General features: G+C 36.1%; 1 protein-coding gene across 12 annotated transcripts in view; it reads left to right on the forward strand.

The window, feature by feature from the left end:
• Positions 1 to 23,833, forward strand: part of PAM (peptidylglycine alpha-amidating monooxygenase) — a 279,877-nt gene that overhangs the window by 244,796 nt on the left and 11,248 nt on the right. For all 12 annotated transcript variants that reach the window (XM_029218598.1, XM_029218593.1, XM_029218592.1 and 9 more), the window contains 7 exons: positions 965 to 1,094; positions 11,627 to 11,743; positions 13,441 to 13,513; positions 14,568 to 14,778; positions 15,226 to 15,426; positions 17,403 to 17,518; positions 22,263 to 22,362. In XM_029218598.1, coding sequence (XP_029074431.1) covers positions 965 to 1,094; positions 11,627 to 11,743; positions 13,441 to 13,513; positions 14,568 to 14,778; positions 15,226 to 15,426; positions 17,403 to 17,518; positions 22,263 to 22,362 — 948 coding nt within the window. The remainder of the gene's footprint in view (positions 1 to 964; positions 1,095 to 11,626; positions 11,744 to 13,440; positions 13,514 to 14,567; positions 14,779 to 15,225; positions 15,427 to 17,402; positions 17,519 to 22,262; positions 22,363 to 23,833) is intronic.

Below are 23,833 nucleotides of genomic sequence, written 5' to 3' on the forward strand. Positions count from 1 at the left end.
TGAGGATTTCACTGCATGTTGCCACATCCTCCAGAGTATGGGAAGGAGAAAGGAGACTCAAACTGCTGCTTTTTTACTTCTCAGCATCTCTGTTGAAGCGTTTCAGAGGGAAAGAATATTGACACTGATACAAAGGATTTCACAGCATCTTCATAACTTTACATCCTCAGTTAACATAACTACTCTGTACATGGTACCTCTTTATTCATGAGCATTTTTATAAAAGGGGTTAACAATTGAACTTAGGTATTCTCTAAGTATAAGTGTATTCTGATCAGAAGTGAGAGTGATTGTAAATCACTCAGTCATAGAGTTCCTGTTATTTTTTCCTTTCTCGTGTTAGGAAACAGTGAAATATAAGCAGTGAAAGAATATCTCTCCATTCCCATTGTTATAGGAACACTAAAGTTAGGTGAAATGTGATTGGTATTTTACATAGTTCCTTGTACAAGGTATTATCAATGATGGTTTATTATAAGGTCTAATGTATTCTGAACATCCACAATTTACACAGAAGTTAGATGAGAGACAGACACACACAAACACACAGAAACGGGCTTATTGCCTAATAATACTATTTATTTACAACATTTAAAAGCTTTGTATTAAAATGATGCCATCCATGTTGCCATATTTTTCAAAGATACTAATTTAAAGTAAGAATCTTGTTAAGAAGACTGTCTCAAATTTGCCCCTTAATGGCTTAAGGATAAACTGGTTTTACGAGGCATCTTATCAACAGGAAAAGAGCATATCCCCAAACAAGTTCACAGTCACTTACTTTATTCATAGCTCAGGAGGCTCCTTGGCATGTGCATGTGGTATATTTTATGTAGAGCATGGCTTGATTTTTTTTCTTTGCATCTAGTGACATTACTGCATGAACTTCTTATAATCATTGTGAATCTTCATGAGGTTATACTAGCTTTCTTTTTTACACTAAATGTATGGATTTATCTTTTAGATTTCCATGTAGAAGAGGCACTGGATTGGCCTGGAGTATACTTGTTACCAGGCCAGGTTTCTGGGATGGCTCTGGACCCTACGAATAATCTGGTGATTTTCCACAGAGGTAACCATGTCTGGGATGGAAAGTAAGTAATAATTTTTCCTTGAAGGAGTAAATGAAGATAAAAATAGCATGCATTGCTTTTCATTAAACTAAGAATAATGGTGAGAGAACTATCAAGGTTTTCTTTGAACTTGATTTTTGTGAGCAAAACATATTTTTTCTTTTAGTATATGACTGTGACACATAGAAAAGAGAAAGTCTTGTGCATTTGAAAACAATTAAGGTAGTTTCACAAACTAGTTTATGGAAAGAAGGCAATAACAGTCTGTGATTCTGCCTACTTAGCATTTTGCTCTCTCCCCCTTGAAGCTACCCTCACATTCCTAAGGAAAGTAACATTAAAGGCAGTTAAGACAGTACATGGCTGAGGCATTTCAAGACTTCAGAAAAAGTGCATCATGATCAATGATCAACGAAGAAAGTTACTAGTTGACTACAATAAAGCACTTCATTATTTCCATGTACTGGGTACAGAACCATAGTAAGGCCATTGGACTCTCCCTTTCCATCAGACTGCTCCCTGGCATGATAACAGTGCCTTCTGGAGACTGTAGTTAGAGCAGCTTGGCCACCATATTATAGAAATAGTCAGTACCTTGGCCTTCACATTTCCATACAGATTAATTTTATTACTCAAATTTGCATTTTTCATGAGCACCAAAAACTTAAAGAGTAACAAGACTTAAGAATAACACTAAGACTAATATCCCGCTTTTCCCTCTGGGTTTCTCTTTCCAACCTTTTATTCTATCTTCCACTATCATCTAATAGGGAGTTTTGGTAAAAAAGTCTAACATTCATTGAGTGTTTACTGTGCTCCTGTGACTGTTCTGTTTACATAAATTACCTCACAACATTTAGGCACTGTTATTATCATCATCATTCACGTTTTACAGGTGAAGAAACCAAGAGGAAGTAAGCGTTCTGCCCCAGACCTCACAGTTAGCCTGGCAGAGTCAGGCTTCAGTTCCTTTCCATCTGACTCCAGAGTTGGCCCACTTACCCAGTTTGTTAAACTTACTGCCTTTTAGAGGATTACGAGCACATTTACATGATTGTATTTTTAAAAGCTTATTCCAAAATTTAGCAGGTTATCTTAATTCTCCTGAGTAATGAGTATCCATTTATTCATGTGTTTTATCACAAATCTACATATGAAGGTAAATTTTTTAATATCTTATGAATTAAGTGTAATGAATCTCTCCTTTCAAGTGTACAACTGTAGGGTTTCATTTGGAAAATTGAGGATCCACATACACAGTTCAATTGTTTTCTTCCTCCATTTTCAGAGATACTGATTAAGCTTAGGCTAAGCCTGCTCTGTCACATACACATGTATGTAGTTTTCTTTGTGTAGTTGAAGATGGAATTCAATTAGCATTTCAAAATAGATTGATAGCTTTGTTACTGTTTAATTGTCCTTTCCAGTTGTCACACTCAAAAATGGAATCTGAGGAAGAGATCAATTCAGAGTTCAAAGCCATCGAACTCAGCATCCCTATTTATACATCTCTGTTACATCATCTTAGTCATTATTGAACATCTAATGATATTTTCACAAGCGCTTTCAAAAGCAAACTATTACTATTCATTGTAGCATATTGTTCATTTTAATGAATATTGCTACATTTTCCGCATGGATTTCTAGCCACATTTTACCAGACGAGAAAATTACAGCATCATTTTCTCCCATTGATACTGTTTCAGCTGGCTAAAGCTAAATCGGACGAAGTCCAATTTTCCATTTTAATGTGATATTCATTCCAAGTAAACAGCAGAGGCTGGAATAGTTTAATAGAAAAAAATAAAAAGGGATCTGTAAAGGCCAGCTTGGGGTAGATGACACAAGACTGTGAAACAAGAGCCACATAAGAACATTTTCTGGGACATATATGGCCATCCTAGCTGAAGACCTGCTTTTTCCTGGCCTCTTGCTTTCATCTAGATAACCAGTATCATGTGTAAATAGATTCCAGTTCCATTGCCAAAGCCCCAGTGTGTTTACCCGGATAAATGGCACTGACAAAAGGCCAAAAATGCAAGACTTTTTCAGGGCAGTCATGCTGATTTAACCCATTAAATCTGTTTCTTCTTTCTTCTTCTTCTTTTTTATCTTTCAGGTGTAAGAATATTTGTTATCTCTCTTTCCTTCTGCCTCTCTTGTATTTCCTGTTGGCCTCTAGCAGCCTTTGCAATCTGTGGTTGTGAGGAAGTTCTCTTCCGGCACTCGGATCTCTGCTTTTAACACTGTCTGCTTTAATATTCACAAAGGGAATAAGAAGTGGATTACTCTGTTAGTTATTTTGTAGGAAAATAGATTTGGATGTGTGGACCCTGCTCATTGAATGGTCATACATGACCATCCTTCCTACATGTATAAGTTGCATTATATAGAATAGACAACGTACATAATTTTTCTTTTTCCTCATTGACTATCCAAGGATTATACAAAGAAAAAGACAGCATTTTCCAGAATAATTTATTATGTGTTAGTGAGAGACAATGGAAATTAAAAATGGGGTGGAAATTGCATTCTTGTTGCTACCACTGTTTGGATAGAAAGATGAGAAATCCTGTATTAATTTTCCTCAGAATCTTTCCCATCCTGATACTTCTCATGTTCACAAAATTATAAGTTCCATAAGGCTAGAGCTTGTTCTAAATCAAATCTTAGTAGTCTATATCCCCTAATTTTTTGTAGTTGATCATTCTTTAAGTATCAGACAGTACTTGGAGTTAATAATAATCCCTAATTAATACTCAGTACTCAAAGCTCTTTTGATATTATCACAAAAACTGTCTTTATAAGTAGTATTACTCTTCATTTCTACCTGATAGCCTTGGTCAACTCTTACTTTTCTACTTAACCATGCTAAATAAGCATAGCAACAAAATAATAATAATAATAGTAGTAATAATAATAATGATGATGATAAAACACTTACCCTCCTGAAAGATGACTGTCAGCTCCCTTTCTCAATTTGATTTCCATTTTCTTCCCTGTCAATATGGCTTCTTCTAGCTAAAATAGGAAATGCCTATTACCAGCAGGGTGTAATGAAACTTTAAAGAGCCTCTTGTCTGCCCTGGTGCTCGGGCGGCATGGCAGCTAGAGCTCTTTAAATGCCTCCCAGCAGGAGCTGGATAGCTCCTGCCTCAGTAACAGCTGTTCCTCGGTCTCTGTCAAAATCACCACCATTGTCAGAGGCTTGCTTCTTGCCCTTTCTTTTATTTATCTCAGCTATGGCTGAGGTTCTACTGTGCAGGCCTCACATCACATACCCTCTTAAGTAAATCATGGGTTTGAGCCCTAATTTTTAGGTGCTAAAAGGTGTTTCCATTATACCATTTGTCATTTCTTCACATGGAGTTGGAAGGGATTTTGGAAGTTTTATCACTTGGAATTCTTTCCGTAACCAATAAGGGAGAAAACCCAACACAAACTAGCTTAGGAAAAGAAATTTATTAGTTTGTATAAATAAAAACTTTAAGGGTATGGTAGCTCAAACGACACCACCAGCACCTATTTAACACATTTTCTCCTGGTTGGCTCCATTCTTAGACCCTGATTGATCTTCCTCCCCACTTGCAGCTTCAGAATTATAGAAGAGGTAGTCTATTTCCCTGATGTAGGTCAACAGGAGATCCTTAAATGGAGACTTTCAGTGTTCTAAAACACTCTCAGTGTTCTACCTGACTTTAGGTCATATTTCTTGCATCCTAAACCAGTCACTGTGGGCAGAGGAATGAAATACACTCTTTTTTTTTTTTTGCGATACGCAGGCCTCTCACTGTTGTGGTCTCTTCCGTTGCGGAGCACAGGCTCCGGACGCGCAGGCTCAGCGGCCATGGCTCACGGGCCCAGCCGCTCCGCAGCACGCGGGATCTTCCCGGACCTGGGCACGAACCTGTGTCCCCTGCATCGGCAGGCGGACTCTCAACCACTGCGCCACCAGGGAAGCCCTGAAATCTACTGTTTGGCTTAGCCTAACTTTTTGTTCTATCCTTGGAGTGTGAGAGTAGAGTTGACATTATCAAAAGCAAGTGGACTGAGAGTGAGGCTCAGAATGTTGGGTCAACTAAAGAAAAACTGAGGTTTCATTAGCACAAAATGGGGCAGTAGACCCTGGGCACCCAGAATAGCAAATGTCCACCAGAGAGCTTATCTCCAGCTTCCTGCTGGGACATCTGTAAACAAAATCTTCCATAGTCATCTGGAGCTTGAACTCTCAGTGCCAACAGATGCCCTAGATATGAGACATACTTTCCAGTTATGGGACTCATCTAGATGTCATAAAGTTCTTCATTATGTTAAACTCACATCTGTGTCCTGTAACTTCACCTTCATGACAGCCAAATGCAAAGTGAATTTACTCCCATTTATTCATGTCAATTATTTGCATATTTAAAGAAAGTCTTATCTTCTCCAGACTAAATATCCCCCAGGCCCTCAGCCAGTCTTCATACTGACATGATACTTTCATCTGAAGGTGCTCTGGTTTCTCAGTCCTTTAAAGTGTTTGGTTGAGAAGTGGCCACAATACCTCATGTGTTAGCTGATCAGCAATGCAATTACTTTCCTTGATGTGTATTCTAGATATCTATTAGTGTAAAAGGGTTCTGTTCACTTTTCTTCAGCAGTCATATCTTGTGTTGCCTTGTTACTCTGTGTTGAATTTGTAATCTACTAGAATCTCCAAATGTATTTCATGAAATTGTGCTGAAGTTTTTACTGGAAATTTATACTTATGCAGTGCTTTAAAAACACTGAATTCAGGATTTTATTCCAATTACATTTCACTCATTAGGTTTAGCATTGCTTCAATTTACAGATATTATTTTATTCTTAATTAACCAGAGAATGAGCTGTCCCTTCCAGCCTGGTATTAGGTCTGTTTGATGAGCTTGCTTTTCACATCTTTATACATGTTGTTTATAAAATTGAATAGTTGAATGATTGGTTTAGCAAGTTTTGTCCTTAGAGGTGTGGTCTTCTGGGAATCTTCTCCCATTTGCCCTCCAAAAATTTGTTCACAAACCACCTCTTCATCAATGTTTTATGGAACCTTGTGAGGTTCTATTGTTTCAGAAATCTATCTGCTTTCTAACTTTCATAAAAATCAGTTCAAGATTTGCCTCCCTAATATTCTGGAGTCTCTGTTAAGATATATCTGCTTGAGGTCCTGCTTCTGTATCTGCAAATTCTTTCATACCTTAAGAATTAATTGGGCCTGGAAAATTGAACTCAAAATGACTGAGTGGTACCTTAGTATCTTCACGTCTGAGAGAAAATTGTAAGGAGTTCTACAAAAAGAATGTTTCCATAGTCTACCCTTTTCTCTCATATTGCCATTTCCAGTTTTACTCAAGCCATTTTCTTCCAGTTTTATGCCACTTTCTCTGATTCTTCTTGGCTATGTGACTATTCTTCCTATCTCTTCTACATCTACAAATTAAATTTGATAACTGGAGGGGAGATTCTCCAGTCCAGTGAGGTCAATCCTAGTAAGAGAAAACCACATGTTTTTGAAGACAGGAGACCTGGGTTTGAATCTTGGTTACCACCTCCTACCTTTGAGACCTGTATCAAGACATTTGAACTCCCTGACTCTGTTCCCTAGTCCAAAAAAATGAAGACTTTAAAAAGTGCCTCACTCTGTTGAGTAACAAAAAGCACTTTGTTAAGTGACTCATTCCCAGTGGCCTTATTGATGGAACAGAGCCCAGTGCTGTGATACCTAGTTCTTTGTTCTTTTCATCCCTATTTGAGATGTCTCTAGTGGTAGGTCCATCAGGACACTAAATAGTCACACTGGTTTCTTTTCCTACCTTTTTTCTTCCTCATAGGAATTTTTCAATGTGTATATATTCAGAAGTAAGTGTTTTTAACATAGTATTAAATTATATTCCATTTAAAGTCTTTGGTTTTATTATGGTATGTCTTTGCTTTCCTAATGTTGAGGGTACATTTCCACTTATTTTCTCACTTGAAAACCTATGGTCCTTTCTCCAGCCTCTTAATTTATATAATTACAACATTATATTTTACTTCTCTCTTCAGTTGCTATTATTTATTTTGCATTTCCTTAATTTTGATTGATGGCACAGAAGTTTATTTTCTCCCTATTCTAGTTCCTTTGTGTGAGAATATTGCAAAGCATTTCTTTTCAGCCTTATCTAAACTGTTTGATTAGCTGCTAATGTGCAAAATCATTAATGGGGGATTCAAATTGCTAAAATAAAGAACTGATGAATTCCAGCCCACAGGCCGCAGTTCAGTCTTTTCCGCTGAGTGCTTTTTCAGAGAAGCAAACAGAAATCAGCAGTGCTCCAGGCACCATGTGAAATGTGCAGGGTATTATTATATCCTGTAAAAAGTTAAATGTGGTTGAAATAAAGACCTCTCTGCAGCATATAATGCAGGGTAGCTGCTTTAGAACACTAAATAAGCAGTTTGCTATAGCAACAGTGTATCCAGCTCTATAATCTGACATCTGTTTGTGAACTGTTAAAGCGTTACTTTTCTTTGAATTAGAAGAGAGTTTATAAATTACTTTATTTGGCAGATTTAATGTGAGTGTGTGTGTGTGTGTGTGTGATTTTCCCATTTCAGAAAAACATCAATTCCTTTTATTACTTGCCCTGTGTAACTGCCAGGGGCCAGCTGTTAGTTGCATGAGGCTCCAGTGATCCCAAGTGAAAGGATTAGGGCTCATCAACCAATCCACTGAGGAACTGAATGTCCCTTGATGCTGCCAGTTTAAACATATAGACATCTGGTAAATGGTATCACAAAAGATTTTCAGTGAAACGGTTGGGCCTATTGTGGTTAATTCCTTAAAGCTATGATCTTTCTCAGAATTCTAGAATGTTATTATTTGTTATTTATGTTACTGAAGTAAATTAGTATAGTCAAATGATGCTAATATCAGTAAATTCAAGAACTTGCCTAATCACTGAGATCCTTAATGGATACAGGGAAGTGTAGTAATACTATGACTAATAATCATAGAGCCAAATACCATAGGAAAAGTGGTTAGTCTAAAGCATCACATAAAATGCCCTCTGTACATTGCTAATGACATGGGAGTAATTTGTGATAATAAAAAAAAAACACTAAAAAACAAACCATATTATTAGTTGTTACATTGTAATGAGATACTAAGAAAAAAATCTTGATAAGTTGAGAGATCTGATATTTTCTGTGTATCCAAATTTTTATTATCAAAATCTGATTTATTTACTCTGTAGCTTATTTACTTTGTTACTTATTTTTCTTTTGGCTCTTTCATTTGCTATTTCACAATTTATTATAACATCACCAAAAAATGGTTAATAAAATTAAAGAGTATGATCCTCAAATTAGTTAATTTTGCTATTTTTCCCACCATTAGAAATCTGACGTTTCTAGATTGTGAGTATAGATGCCCACACACAATTTAGGTTTGTGACAGCAAAATATCAACTACTTGATACATTTTCTTCTGTATTCATGAGCAGTGCAGAACAGTACCATTGATAAAGGATGTTTTCACTTACCTACGCATCAGCTACAACATTTCATTCGATCTGACTAGCATTGGGACTGTGAGTCGGGGTTTATTTATGTTTCTTCCTTGACATAGCTTGTTTTCTTGGAAGCCAAGCTCAATATCGCAGGTTCTTGACTTTGAGCTTATATGGCTGCCAGAGAGTAATTTAAACTAGAGTTTGCATTTTTAAATATTTAAGTGTCTGGAGAAATAAGCTGAAGCTATAAAAAACATGATTTAAATTAGAGGAGGTCAACATATGCTCCTGAACGTGGGGGTGGGGAGATCTACTTTCTCTCCATCATAAGTTCTAGGAATGTTATTTTCTAAAATAGTAGGACCAGAGATTTAAGACTGATGGTGAATATTTAAGTGAATGACAAGACAGACCAAAGAATTGCTGCTGCTGCAACCTATTGCTTGGGGAAATCATGAACAAGTAACTATGTCAGGCTTCCTGTATGGTTTGTCATTTTGCAGATAAGAGATATGGAATTAGGTATGCTGAGGTCTGATAGGCTCCAGTTTTATCAAGATATGCAGTAGGCAATTGGACTGCCACTGTTATTAGCTGTCAGTAGTGCGTCAGAACACTGTCTGCATGTCAAGTGGATAGCACTTGGTAAGAATTATGAGGACTCGGTAACTTTCCATATTACTAACTCCTAGGTGGGGGTGGGGTGGAGAAGTAATGTACTAGTATATTCCATGCCCAAGTAAATAAACTGCAAGAATAAATGAAAATTTTAGGAAATACAAAATGGAAAGGGAAATCTAAGTATAATCAGTGGATTTTATCAATATCAATATCCTGGTTATGATATTGTACTGTATGTAGTTGTGCAAAATGCTACCATGGAGGAAACTAGGTAAAGTGTACACAGAATCTCTCTGTATTATTTTTTCTTGCAACTGCATGTAAATCTACAGTTATCTCAAATTTTCTTTAAAAAAAAAAGGGAAAACAAATTTTAACTCCTTAAAGTCAGAGAAAACATAATTTTCACATTATTTAAATTACCATTTGCCACTACAAATCTTGAAATGTTTCTGAATAATGAGAAATATGACTTAGGCCTTAAAAGAAATGATAAATGAAGAGACTTTATCCTATTACATATGAATATAAAACTGTAGCATACTATGAGTCTTAGACATACTGAACTTAAGTTATCCAGTATCATAGACAAGTTGTTAAAAATATAGATCATTGATGGTTGAATCCAGTACCTTTGTTTTCTAGGGGAATTGGTATGATGTTTTTAGTACAGAAAGTCACATTGAAAATACAGTTTCAGATATAGGATAAACTCTGGTGTTTCATAGTACTGAGAAAGAGTTACTTCACGTTTGCTCTTTACCAGTGTCTTCTGATTTAATAATACCTTGTATATTCTTACATTGGTTCGAACTAATAAAATTTTATATTTCGATTTAATAGTGATCTCATGACTGTCTTATAAAATCTGCTCTGTTAGTGATGTTACCTCCATTTTGTTAACTTATGTATTTTTTTTCTAGGTACTGGTGTGTGGTTTTAACTACACGTAATAGCGTATGTAAGCAATATTACTTAAGTTTTAGGTCGAGAAAGCTGAACCAATATTTTTTATTCAATTGAATGCATCATTAATAAGAACTGCTTCAGGGACTTATTAGTATCTTTCAGGAAAAATGTACCCAAAAGACTATGACAGTCAAGAATCTCAAATAATTGTGATGTATATTTTTAATGGCAAGAGAATGTAATTTTGAAATGTTTGTTCTCCTACTGGGACTTTGCATAAGTAATACTAACCAACTAATCAATAGAGGTATGACAGATTTGAGCAGTCTGTCACCTTGCAAATTTGCAAATGTCTCTCCATAAATATTTAATATTATTCAGATTCTTTTGCTTATACAGTTGAACTACAAAATATTAATAGTTTTTTTCATAGACTTGTCTGATTCTATAAGGGAAATTCTATTTTACAGAAATATTCATCTGGCAAAATATATATATTATATATTTTTATGCCCCCCAACACCCACACACATATGGCTTAACTATGTGCTGATCAATTCTTTGGTTTTGAAAATATAAGTTGGTCTCTTGGTGCTTTGTATATTTTCCTCTTTCACATAAGCTTACATTAGAAGAGCTTACCTTTGTTATTTATCCCAAATAATTTCCAAAACAGGTATTTAAATAAGTACAATGTCTGTGATAACTGTCAACTTAAAGAAAGATACTACTAACAATTCAGATAGAAATATAAATGAAAAATATATATAAACATAAATGTTCATAATATTTTATAATAACCTGGAAGGTACAGAGTTAAAAAAGCAGAAATTGTCATATTCATTTTAGTGTTTACATTAATTATTATATAGATGTCCATTTTGTACTTACAGAAAAATTGTTATATGGAAAAAGTTTTATGTCTCTAAACACATTTTTGTTTCAAGAATCAATTATGGTTTATATTTTTGAAATACTTTGAACATTCCATTCTACATCCTAATAATATGTATTTGCATGTTGTACCTAGAGCAAGTAAAATAGCAAACATAGTTTTGATCACTGTCCTTCCTGCTATCATTTACACTTTGCTTATCATTGCACAAAAAGTTATGCCTTCTTTTGTAGTTTGAAAGAAAATAACTATTGAATTAAAACATTTTGAAGAGCCTTTGAAAAAAATTAGTTTCTTTAAGAGTTCTAGGTAGTGTTTCTCAAAGTCTCATGTGAATATGACTCACCTGGGGATCTTGTGAAAGTGCCGATTCATATTTGGTACGTCTGAAACCTTGCATCTCCAGGCACTGCCCATGCTGCTGCTCCACTGACCATTCACTAGTTCTTCAGGCTAATGGTATATCTGAAGTGTGAAGGGCAAAGAGTGAAGTCAGGCACATCTGAGCCCTTCTCTTGATTCTCTATTTAAAATCTCAAGTGAATGGTCTGCCTTTCTCAAGTTCACTGATGTTTCTGATTGGTTTATTTTCCATTCTAATGCTTTTTTTTTTTTTTTAGCTCTTTTGACAGTAAGTTTATTTACCAGCAAAGAGGTCTCGGGCCAATTGAAGAAGACACTATTCTTGTCATAGATCCAAATAATGCCGCAGTACTCCAGTCCAGTGGAAAAAATCTGTGAGTTAAATTACTTGACTATCTTTCATTTTCTAAAGAGGTGGTTCTAAACCCTGACTGAATATTAGAATCACCTGGGACGCTTCCAAAAATTAGATTGAGATTTAGTCTGGGAGCCGGCCCAGGTATCGAAATAGTAGTTTGAAAGCTCCCCAGGTGATTCTAGTAGGTAGTCAAGCTTCAGAGAGAATTGATACACATGCTAATGAAGTGACTTGCTACTCAGCTAGATCTGAAGGATAAAAAAAAAAATTCTTGAGCAGAAAAGTTACATAACCAAATTCACCAACCAATCACCATTAAGAAAAAAGCCTTCTCTCTTCCCATCTCAAAGTGAAGACTAAACAAATGTCACTTTCAGCTTTCCATAGCATGCATAGGTAATTTGACTTTGAAAGCTGCTCATTATTTGGTCTTATTCCTAGATGGCATTTGGCAGCCAAAAAAAGTTGGCTGATATTCATGGTCATTGAAAGAAAGGGACACCTGCTTACAGAGTGTCCACAACAGCTATAACCTGGCAGCATTAGGAGCTATACCCTACTCCATCTGCTTAGGCACAGGGAAAGCCAGCTTCTTTGAAAGGCGGGGAGCCATCCACTTTGAATGCAGCTGCTTATGGAGATGGTAATAATTAGCTTTTTATAGGGTTCTAAGATGGTGAGTCAGGGGCCAACTTCTAATATACCAGCCCCACCACTCATTGTGTCTGAACCTGTCTCTTCAGTGCTCTACCCATTAATCAGAAGCATCTCATTCCAGAAAGGAATTAAAGAGGAAGGCAGAGCAACTGCTGCTAAATCAGCTTGGCCAACAGTGGGGTTTCTATGTTGAAAGCAAATCATAACTCTCACATTCAGTCACCAAAAGAGAGATCTAGTTCAGTTTATTAGTCAAGATCAGGGTGTTACATTCTTGGCTCATGAAAAAAAAATCTATGATTACAACACCTTGCAAAGGCTAGAAGCTGACAAACGTAGCTTGTGTATTGTCAGGTTTGACCACAATCACATTAAGACTTTGTCCATGTGTTTTTAACGCTGTCCAAGTTCCTTAAGCCTGTGAGTCTCTGTCCACGTTGCAGTTCTCTTATCCAGGTCGTTCCAATTGATTTGTTAAACAGATTAACCTTCTCTAATGATTATCCAGCACACCACTTCTCTTTGCTCAGATGATCACAGCCCATGTCTGCTGGAAGTTGTTTTCTTTGGGTTTTACTGTCTTTAGTAGGTACTCTTAAAGCTTTTCAGTCATATATTTAATATTTTATATTAGTACAGCATTATATTGCCTTGCAGCATATTTAAGCAGCATATTCAAACCATATAAATCCATTTATAATTCTCTAGACAATTTGTTTTATACACATTTCTTTATGATCTTAGAACTTGTTTTCAAATTGATGTTATTTGTGTTATTTAATATACCATACTTTATAATATTTGTAATTGATACGTAGGCTTCGTGTATAGATTTTTAGATGGTTAAATACCACTTAAGATTTTTCACAAGGAGGTCTCTATTAAAATGGGTATTTTCATTTAACAATTCATTTTCGTCTTTTCTTTAGTAATACAGGTATACATTTATCAGTTTTTAAATTTATATTGCCTTTACAATTAATTAGCAGAAAAATGTCCTCTCATGTATGCTTTGGGAGTAATTATATAATTAAGACAATTATCTTTATTTTGCAGGTTTTACTTGCCACATGGCTTAAGTATAGATAAAGATGGAAATTATTGGGTCACAGATGTGGCTCTTCATCAGGTAATCTTCCATTTGGCAGTGATTCAAATAGAAGTTAATGAAGTTATGCTTTCAAAATGCTCTGGAGTTGTCTGGGTCTTTTTTATTTTATTTTATTTATTTTTTTACACAGCAGTTTCTTATTAGTTATCTGTTTTATACATATTAGTGTATATATGTCAATCCCAATCTCCCAGTTCATTCGACCACCACCACCCCCTGGGTCTTTGTGACCCAGAAAGTTTATAGCAAAAGAATGGAACAGCCATGTCTGAAATGGTGCTTTTAGAACTCAGTGCTAGGAAAAACTTACATGTAAATGATCAAGTCACCCTTCTCTGTGTGGCTGGCAGGAATCTTAGGGCCAGATGTGAAGCTTCACTCTACCAACTGTTTGGGCTCTCCCAACCTCCTTAGCTTTCCATATCTGCTTTTCTTTCCTCTGTCCCCAGGTCTTAGTTCTTTTTTTTAATCACTTTATGTGTTTTATGTATTTTTCTTAAGCTACCTTAATCTTCTATAAATTGAGCCAAAGTCTCTAGTATATACGTTTATATGTAAAACAGCAAATCTTTGTTCTTTTTAGAGGAAGTTATATTTCCATTAGGGTATATATCATAATGTCTTTCCCTTAAAAGATAAGCTCATGTTTAATACCTGTTTAATGAGTAGATGGGAAAGAAGTAGGAAAAGAAACTAGAGCTCAGAAGGCATAGCTAGTCTTCAAACATCTCAGTAAACATTTATTGCTCTTGTATTGTCTGGAGAGCGTTCTACTATTAGCTAAGGAAAGACAAAAGGGAAGTGTGGGGATGGGTGGAACAGGACATCCATACTAGTCTCCATTCACCACTAATGACCTGGATGACCTTGGGCAGGTCACTTAATCTCTATAAGCCTCATTTTTCATATGAAGGAATCAGACCAGATGATTTCTAGAGTCCCATCCAGTTCTGAAAAGTACCTGCTTTTAAATAAGTCTCTGAAAGCTTACACTCTGATTGCCTTAGTCAGGTGGGTGTGTGTCAATTATAACCATGCAAAGTGGGTAAGGCTTTTGTTCTTTTTTTAAAAGGTGTTCAAACTGAATGCAAACAATGAAGAAGCCCCTCTGTTAATCCTGGGAAAGAGCATGCAACCAGGCAGTGACCAGAATCACTTCTGTCAACCTACTGATGTGGCTGTGGATCCAGACACAGGAACCATCTATGTATCAGATGGTTACTGCAACAGTCGGATCGTGCAGTTTTCACCAAGTGGAAAGTTCATCACACAGTGGGGAGAAGGTACTCAGTAAGACTCTTGATCTCTCATTATAATTATTGGCCAACATCATTAGGAACAAGAGATTGGCCACCCCTCACATTCTTTAGGATGTAATTGTCCCCTGGAGTGAGGAAGACAGGGCCTCCTTATGCATCCAGTTGGCTGTTCTCTCACACACACACACACACACACACACACACACACACACACGCGCGCGCGCGCACACACACGAGTCTTATAAGAGGAAAAAGAATGCTTCTACCCAAAAACTTTAAAGTTTGTCCAAATAGGGAGAAAATCTGTAATGTGTTTGTGGGTAAGAGATATTAAGTGCTTTAACTTCTTTTTCCCCTGGTTCCACATACTTAGTTGTTTACTATCATGAATTTTGAAAATTATAAAACTTTAGAGTCAGACTTTGGGTGATTTTACAAATTGTAAATCTGAGGTTTTTCTTTGTTCTGTAGAGTCTACTGAGAGCAATCCTAAACCAGGCCAGTTCAGTGTTCCTCACAGTTTGGCCCTAGTGCCTCATTTGGGCCAATTATGTGTGGCAGACAGGGAAAACGGTCGGATCCAGTGTTTTAAAACTGACACCAAAGAATTTGTGCGAGAGATTAAACATGCTTCATTTGGAAGAAATGTATTTGCTATTTCATATATACCAGGTATTTCATCTTTATTTTTTGTGTTTTTTCATACTACACTCTATTCTTAAAAAGTGTTTGTCTTATCTTAATACGCTCTTATTGTAATTTTTTTATTAAGGGATTGAAGATGACTTATATATCAGATTTAAAAATTTTTAAAACTGTTAGTGCATTGTAAATCATTTTCAACTCAAGCGCCACTGTTCTTTATATGGTAATAATGAAGAACTCAAAAGATTTAGCAACTGTTTGTGATGGATTAAAAAATGGTTCCCAAACGTTGATTTTTATTTTTCCTTAATTATGGTCATTTGCTTTAGTTATTAAATGATTAATATTATGTCTTCACACATCATCAACAGATGGTATATGCTGATAAAACCAGTATTCAAAATACTTCTGCTTCACATTTTTTTAAAGAGTGTCAGCCAATTTTTTTAAGATAAATAGGTGGCGTAAGTGAGGCTTATGTGTAAATGTCAGGAGAAATGATCAATGAAATCTGGATTTTTTTTCTCATTTTCAAAATAGATTTCTTGACTTAAAGAAACTCAGAAAAATAATCCAAACTTACAAAATAAGGTGCATTTAATTCATATTAAAAAATAAGTTAGCAAAAGATTTCTTTATGTCATGAATACTGAGCAACTGAAAATATATTTCTAGAATTTATATACAATTTTTGCAATATATTTAGTAAATATATCTATACCTATATTAAAGTTGCATTAACCACATGGTTATCACTATAATATTTATATTTCTTATGCTATTAAAGTTGTGTATAGCTATCTTCTGAGGCAGCCCCCAATGTATTTAGGACGTGGAATAAAGGGACTCAAGTGACTGAAATAGGAACAAGTTTGGCTTCACTAAGGAATAAGTAATAAAAGAAAGTAATAAAGGACTCAATAATGTCAATGAAAGATAAATTCTCATGTTGGTTTTTACCTCATATTTAAAGAATAAATTTGGCAAGACCATTTACTTAACAAATAGGGTGATCCAGTTCATAATGAAAAAAAAAACAAATCAAATATGAGGAGAAAAACATCAGGAGAAAAGATGAGAGGAAATCTGGTTAAAAAGAGAATCTCAGCAAAAGACAAAGTGTATTATAATTGGAATTCTCTCTACAACGTTACACAATAGTAAATGATGTTGATAGTGTTGAGTTTTTTCTTAATATGATGTGCTAAAGACCCCTATCCTGAAATCCTTAAACAAAGATGAAAAACCCTTCAACACTTGTTTAGTATTGTGTATATTTTAGTGTTTTAATTCTTTAAAACATAATATTCAATCATCTGAAGTATTTATTTAACCAAAACATCACAGTTTCCATTATTTTGGATAAACACTACTATACTAAGAAATATAATTTTACTTCAAAGAGTATTCATGGAATTAATATTAAAAAGATGGTCTAATTTTTTTAATTAGGAAAAAATGTCTTTGATAATCTGAAATATGCATCTCACATTTTCAAGTGTTAGTTGTTTAAAATCAGACCATTCTTCTATCTACAGTGTAACTTCACTTTCTTTGCATATTTTTCCCTGATTCTACTTGTAGCTATAGTAGATATTACATATTTTTTAAAAGATCTGATACCCCAAAATGATTGCCTTAAATAACCTGACTCTTCCCATCCCTATTTAGAATACCTGTGATGTCTATATATCTATTCCTCTACCTATGTCATCTCCTCCATATCTATGTATTCCTGATTTCTACTGGCTTCCTAAGTGGAACAAGCTTTGCAGTTCCTCGTTTTTCAATTACAAGGAAGTTAGTCTCCTAAGCTGTTTGCCCCTTATCTTATTACTCAGAAAGAGACATCTGCTAAGTATTTTGTTTTCTACTTTTGTTGCCAATTGGAGGAACCAGGTTGACCCTACATTTCTTCTTTGTGTGATGTACACACATGTATGTATTGAAAAGCCCGTCTTATCCATATTTTAAAGGAAGGTTGACTGGATATGTTGTCACAGGTTTGCTCTTTGCGGTGAATGGGAAGCCTTACTTTGAGGACCAAGAACCTGTACAAGGATTTGTGATGAACTTTTCCAATGGGGAAATTATAGACGTCTTCAAGCCAGTGCGCAAGGTATTCACATACATTAACTATGTATCAGTTTTCATGAGAATAAAACTAAAATATGAATCTTGGAATTCAATTTATACTTGAATAAGTTTTTAAAAACTTAAAAGGACATGTGATTACTTTCTTAGCGAGGTTGATGGGAGTGCTGTATACTATGTTTTATTTAGAATAGATGTCCTTATCTATTCTTCAATGAATTTCTTCAGATGCAAATTAACACTGTATGTAATTCTAAGGTTCTTAGTTGATTTGCACACAAGAGCAGGTTTAAATTCACTGTAGTTAGATTATCTAAAATGTAAGTCTTTTCCTGGTTTCATCCAAGTAAAGAAGATACCACAATATGTTAAACTATAATTTTATAGTTCTCTTAGATTCAACAGAAATCATGTTTGCTTTTTTTTATGCTATGACTACACTGAGCAACAAGACTTGAAAATAGCACTTCTTAGAATGTATTCAAGTTCTAGAGATTTGGTTTAGGTAAAAGACTAAAGTCTAGTTTTGACCTCACAATGGTATACCACTGTTTGTTCTAACAGTGCTTTTTACAAACACAGTGACTGCGGTGCGGTGTGCCCATGGCCCTCTGTCTCCTCAGTTTGCTTTCTTTGCAAAATGATTGCCAAAATGATCAGAATTCTCATATACACTGCCTGAATGTGCTTGTGGTACATAGATTTTAGCTAAAATGCTGCAAATAAGAGTTATTTTTCAAAATTTGTAAAGATTTATCAGCTTTGATGGATCAAAATGCAGCTGTCGTAAGCCACTGGATAAACCATATTTCCATACTCAAATTCCTATAGTATTCTCTAAGACACCAAATTTGCTAGCTTAAAAAAAAACACTTTACAATGCCAATGTTAGAACACTGACAGCCAGTCTGGGATTTATTAAAATTCATTCTAGAGCTATTAATTAAGTACCTACTCTGTGTCAGGCATTATGCTAGATACTAAGGATACGATAGTGAACAGAACAGGACACAGCCTTTCCCTCAGTTGAAGTTTAACAAAACTTACAGGATCCAAGTTGAACCAAACTGAATCTGAAGTAAATATTCCTGTACAAATTTCTTTTTTTTTTTTTTTTTGGAGTTTCTATTGATACATAACAAACAGGACTTTTCGTAGAAGTATTTCACCTGTAAAGCAATAAGCAATCAAATATGCAATCATAATAGCCCTTCAGAAAGAAATTCATTACATTGATAATAGGTATTTTACCTCAGTAGTGTTTCAGATCCTGACTGATTATCTGATCTTCATTATTTCGCTGCTTTGAGCTTCTTCATATCTATTGATAAAGAAAGTGAGATACTTCACTTCCTTTCAGGTCTTCACTTTGCATTAACAGTGTTTGCTTGATTGTTCTTTTAATAATAATGAACTATGTCAATCAGGATATTAACTTTTAATTCAAATATGCATCTAGAAATCAACACTAAGTGCTAAGCTAGAGGCTAGATTCTAAATGAGCCGTACTCTCGTAAAAATGAGAGCAGCCCTGAATGAAAATTTCAGACAGCCTTGTGCCTAAACATCAGTATTCATCAGACATTCAGCAATGAATAAGTCACAATATATGGGTCAATACAGCAAACTTGAAAAGAGAGTCTAACTCCAAGATAAAATTTGCTTTTCCTTTCAATAAACAAGACTTGATATTACACCAAAACATAGAAATGTGTTCTGTGTTGACTCAGTAAACTGAAACCGGTTTATGAATCTCTCAGAATTTTCACTTAATTAGATTATCATCACAAAGCGTAAGTTTGGGTGAAGGGAATAATATGGTGTATTGACTCCTATGTAAGAAGTGATTTTTCCTGCAAGTCAAAAGTCAAGTTTTACATAATGTGTCTATACCGCTGTTTGTGCCTGCCCACTACTTATCTCCTCAAATACTTCAGTTCTCCCTCTTCTATTACATTCTTTAGGAATGTTTATGTCTGAATGTATGATCTCCATCTTTATCTCTATGCAGGGAAGCTGAGACAGTAGGACAATAAAGAAGATGATTCTATCAAATGGTGTCAAAAAGTTCTGAGGGCAAAAGATACATAATTGCCCCCCACATTCTTGCTTCCATAATCATAGCAAAGACTATGGTCCGTGTCATCGGCTTTCATACACCCTTCAGGCAGGCGTTTTTTTGTTTTCTTTCTTCTGCACGGATGCTCATGTGGAAAAGGAAAGGAATAATCCCCACTACTCCATACCAAAAAAATAAATAAAATAAATAAGAAAGATAGAAAGAAGGGAATAGTAACCCCAGATTCGTGTTATTTCTCCAACCTTAACAATGGAGATTAAAATCACAGTATTTGACAGTGTTTGAGCCTAAGGTTCACACAAGTGAAATTACATATCCAAAGCTACACAGTAAGTAGCACACCTGGATCTTAAACTCAGGTCTTTTTGACTCGAAAATGTGTTTAATATTGAGGCCACGGGATATATTAAACCATAACATAACTTGGTACAACTTCTTAGAGAATGATTTTGCTTAATATGAAGTAAGTTTAAACATTATTTTGTGTTAATGCAAACATAGGATATGGAGAACACAAATTCCTTATGAATTTTTAAGACAGAATATAAGATTTTGAGGGCAAATTGCCCTGGGCTATGTCACCAGATGCCCAGGAAGTTGCTATCATTCTTTTCTCTGATCACTTTTATTTTGTTAGGGAGAAGTACCTCAAGAGAAGGTTTCAAAGCCTAGAGTAGATCTTTAAATCTGTCCAACTCTGAAGTCTTAAAACCTAACACTAAATCTTACAGCATAATTTTGTTTCAGATGACACAGAGCAGTAGAATAATTCATTTAAAAGATTATAGTTGAGTGCCTGTGATTGCAGTAGGAATAGAGGTCCCAAAGTCCCATCACTAAGCTTGCCCCTGAGCCGCTCCTGTGGCCCCAAAATATTTTCAGCTGAACCCCTGTCTCCCTGGATCAGTTTGAGAACCACAGATAGAGGTTGATTGTTATTCTAGCCTTGAACTGATGACATATTGTGATTAATTTAAAGCAAAGTCCTTACCAATGAATAGTTCAAACATTACCCCCTCACCTTTGTTTCTCCACCTATTATAATATTTTTCCCATCAGAAAATATGAAGTACTTTACAACCACATCTTTTGCAAAGCAGTTTCTTAAAACATATTTTGGCATAGAGGAAGAACCTCCTGTGATATGCAATTCTGTTGCCACCTATTAGCTGAACCCAAAATAAAGACGAACATTTAACGACTGGCTTGGGAGATTTCAGCAAGGCAGTGTTTTGATTTCTGGCTCTCTGTCCTTCTCCTGCACATTTGTCAAGCTCATTTGATAGTTTGAAGGAATGAGCCTCCTCAGCATGGCTGTCTCATTTTTCTTTTCAATGTGACAAATTGTTGCTGATTTTCAAAGCACAGTAGTTTCTCCAGAGCATGTATTCTGCCCCTCCTACAGTGGGCTAAGAAGAGCAGTTTGCCTCATTAGCACCCTTTGTACTCAGCAAACCAAAGTGGATAGATGCTATCTGGTAAGCCCATAAGTCAGGATAATATTCCTATTCATACTCACTGATCATACTTTTGAGAATGGTACACTCAAGCAGGCCTCCTGGCCTCAAAGATGAAAAAAATCATCCACATCCTGCCAACTAGCCAAGACGTGGCACCCTTGAAATCTTCAGTAGACAGATGGAAATGGAAGCAGCACATTTTAAGGCTGCTCTTCAAGAAACTAACTCGGTGACCCCGATAAATTCACATAAAGGGCTCCCCTGTGTCCTCATGATTGAGATGGCATGATTTGATATGGAAATGTGTCATGAAGAAAGACATATTAAAACACCAGTGTATCTGAAGTAAGTACAAACACCAGGAAATACTGAAGGGCACACTCAGTTTGTTTCCTTTGCTGACCAAAAATATTGTCAACACTGGGCTTCAGAGTAGAAAACCCGACCTTACTGCTTATCGCCTAGTATGCATTTCAGAAATAATCTGAATGTCCTGAATCTTTGAAATGATTCCTCTTATCAGTAATATAAAAGTACTTTTTAAGGAAGCTTATGATAGCTTGATGAGAATAATAACAAGAATTAAGACCTGGTCCTTTTTAGTTGTACAAATTAAAACAGGCAAATTTGACAATGACTAAAGGTAGAAGAAATATGAAGGCAAAAAATATTATTATTATTTGTAAATATAAATAATTAGGTAAATAATGAACACCAACTAATCAAGAATGTAAAAAAATAATCTGCTTGTAAATGTTCACTTCTTTTTTGCGGTACGCGGGCCTGCCACTGCTGTGGCCTCTCCCGTTGCGGAGCACAGGCTCCGGACGCGCAGGCTCAGCGGCCATGGCTCACGGGGCCCAGCCGCTCTGCGGCATGTGGGATCTTCCCGGACCGGGGCACGAACCCGTGTCCCCTGCATCAGCAGGCGGACTCTCAAACACTGCGCCACCAGGGAAGCCCTGTTCACTTCTTAAAAGACTTGAAAGTCAGTGATGAGGCTGCCTCAGTGTTTCCCAGCACACAGAATTATGTCTGGCAGAGGCAGTGCCCAGTGCGTGAAGGGATGACTCTTTCTGGCCTAGAGTTGCTTTGATGGGAATCATTGTTTCTCTGGTTTGAGTAACATGCTTATGGTTTTCTTGTGCGCTGTACTGTGTTTGTCTGCCTTTTCGTGAAGAACTCAAGTACAGGCTCACCACCGCACTATGTGCTTCTTGTTTTGGCAGCACTTTGACATGCCTCATGACATCACTGCGTCCGAAGACGGGACCGTGTATGTTGGAGACGCTCACACCAATACCGTGTGGAAGTTCACCTCAACTGAAAGTATGACTTTTACAGCATTGTTGTCCACATTTTCCCTCAGTTTTATTGCTTAAAAACATGTCAAAAAATTTGCATGTCCGTCTCTTTTTATTGCTAGGAGTAGAGTAGGGAATCAAGGTATGACTGGCAGTTGTTAAAAGACCTGTTGGTAGTCATTTCAGGGATTAACTTTTTTAAAAGCGGAAAGAAACTTTTTTTTTTTTTCTGCTGGCAGTTATCCCCTTATTTCCACAGATATTCCACAGGAAATTCTTGATGCCTGAAGTAATGTCTGTTACATTGAAAGCCAATGTTAATTCCAACTTAGTTCCAGAAGGAGGAGATGACTCTGGCAAAGCAGAGGGCCTGACTGAGGCATCCCTTCCCACGTGGCTCTTCAGCTCTCAGTAGCTGCTGAGCACCTTGGAAGACCAGCATCTGAGTCAGACACATATCATCCCAAACAGGAAGCCCTCTGCATTTTCCCTTTAGACTTCAGCTTGTTCAAAATACTGAACTATGTTTTCATGTAACTCCAAAAGTGTGTCTGGGGACAGAAGAGTTTCTCTATCAGGATCAGGCCAGATAGTTTGGAGACCTCTAATTGCAGTTTGAGCACTATTTCTAATTCTTAAAAAGTATACTAACATAGCCACCGATACCATACTAAAAACTTAAGTTTTCTAAATTGAACAGTACCAGATGCTTAGTAAGCCACAAACCTCAATGTCCAGAGATGCTTTTAAAATATGGCAGGGTCCAAACAGTAGGAGAAGATGAGGTTAAGGAAAAGAATTGTGGATAATAAATTTGAGGAATCAGGACCTACAACAGCAGTTTTAAATAGAGAAATAATAAAGACTTGTGGACTTGATGAAGATAAGAAATACTACTTATAATAAGGAAAAATGCAAATTACAACAAGGAAAAAATACAAGGTATAACAAAGAAAAGTAAAATCATGAGTCCAAAAACTTTAATCATATACTGTACAGGTCTTGGAGCCCAAGTTAATTTGGTAACTGTTGTCTTCAGAATTGTCCTTTGAGTAATTTTTGCTGTTTTGTAATAAGGACCCAGTTAGGGCTGAGTGTCCAGAGGTGCCCATGGACTATTCCCCTCCAGCAGTAGCTGCACATTCCCCTGCAAGTGTGCCTCTCCTACCACCTGCCTCCTCAAAGAAGAACCAGAAGGTGTAGGCAGACAGGAAAGCAAAGAGAGATGGATAATTCCCAATTGCATGACTGAACCCAGGCTTTTCAGAATAAAAGATGGATAAATACCTTTCAAGATGGAAAAAACTTCAGAAATCTAACTAGTATCTTCATTTTACAGATAGGAATATGATACTTGAACTCATTAAGATTCCCGTCTAAGGCTCATTATTCCACCCTAGCTGTTGGTACTAAACAGAGATGCATATCCAAGTCACCTGGAGAAGGTTTTCAAAGCACACATGGCCAGACCCCATTCAAGATCTATAGAAAGAAGA

Source organism: Monodon monoceros, unplaced genomic scaffold (genome assembly GCF_005190385.1).
Source record: "Monodon monoceros isolate NGI ecotype Baffin Bay Population unplaced genomic scaffold, NGI_Narwhal_1 Super_Scaffold_12, whole genome shotgun sequence".
Lineage (NCBI taxonomy): Eukaryota > Metazoa > Chordata > Mammalia > Artiodactyla > Monodontidae > Monodon > Monodon monoceros.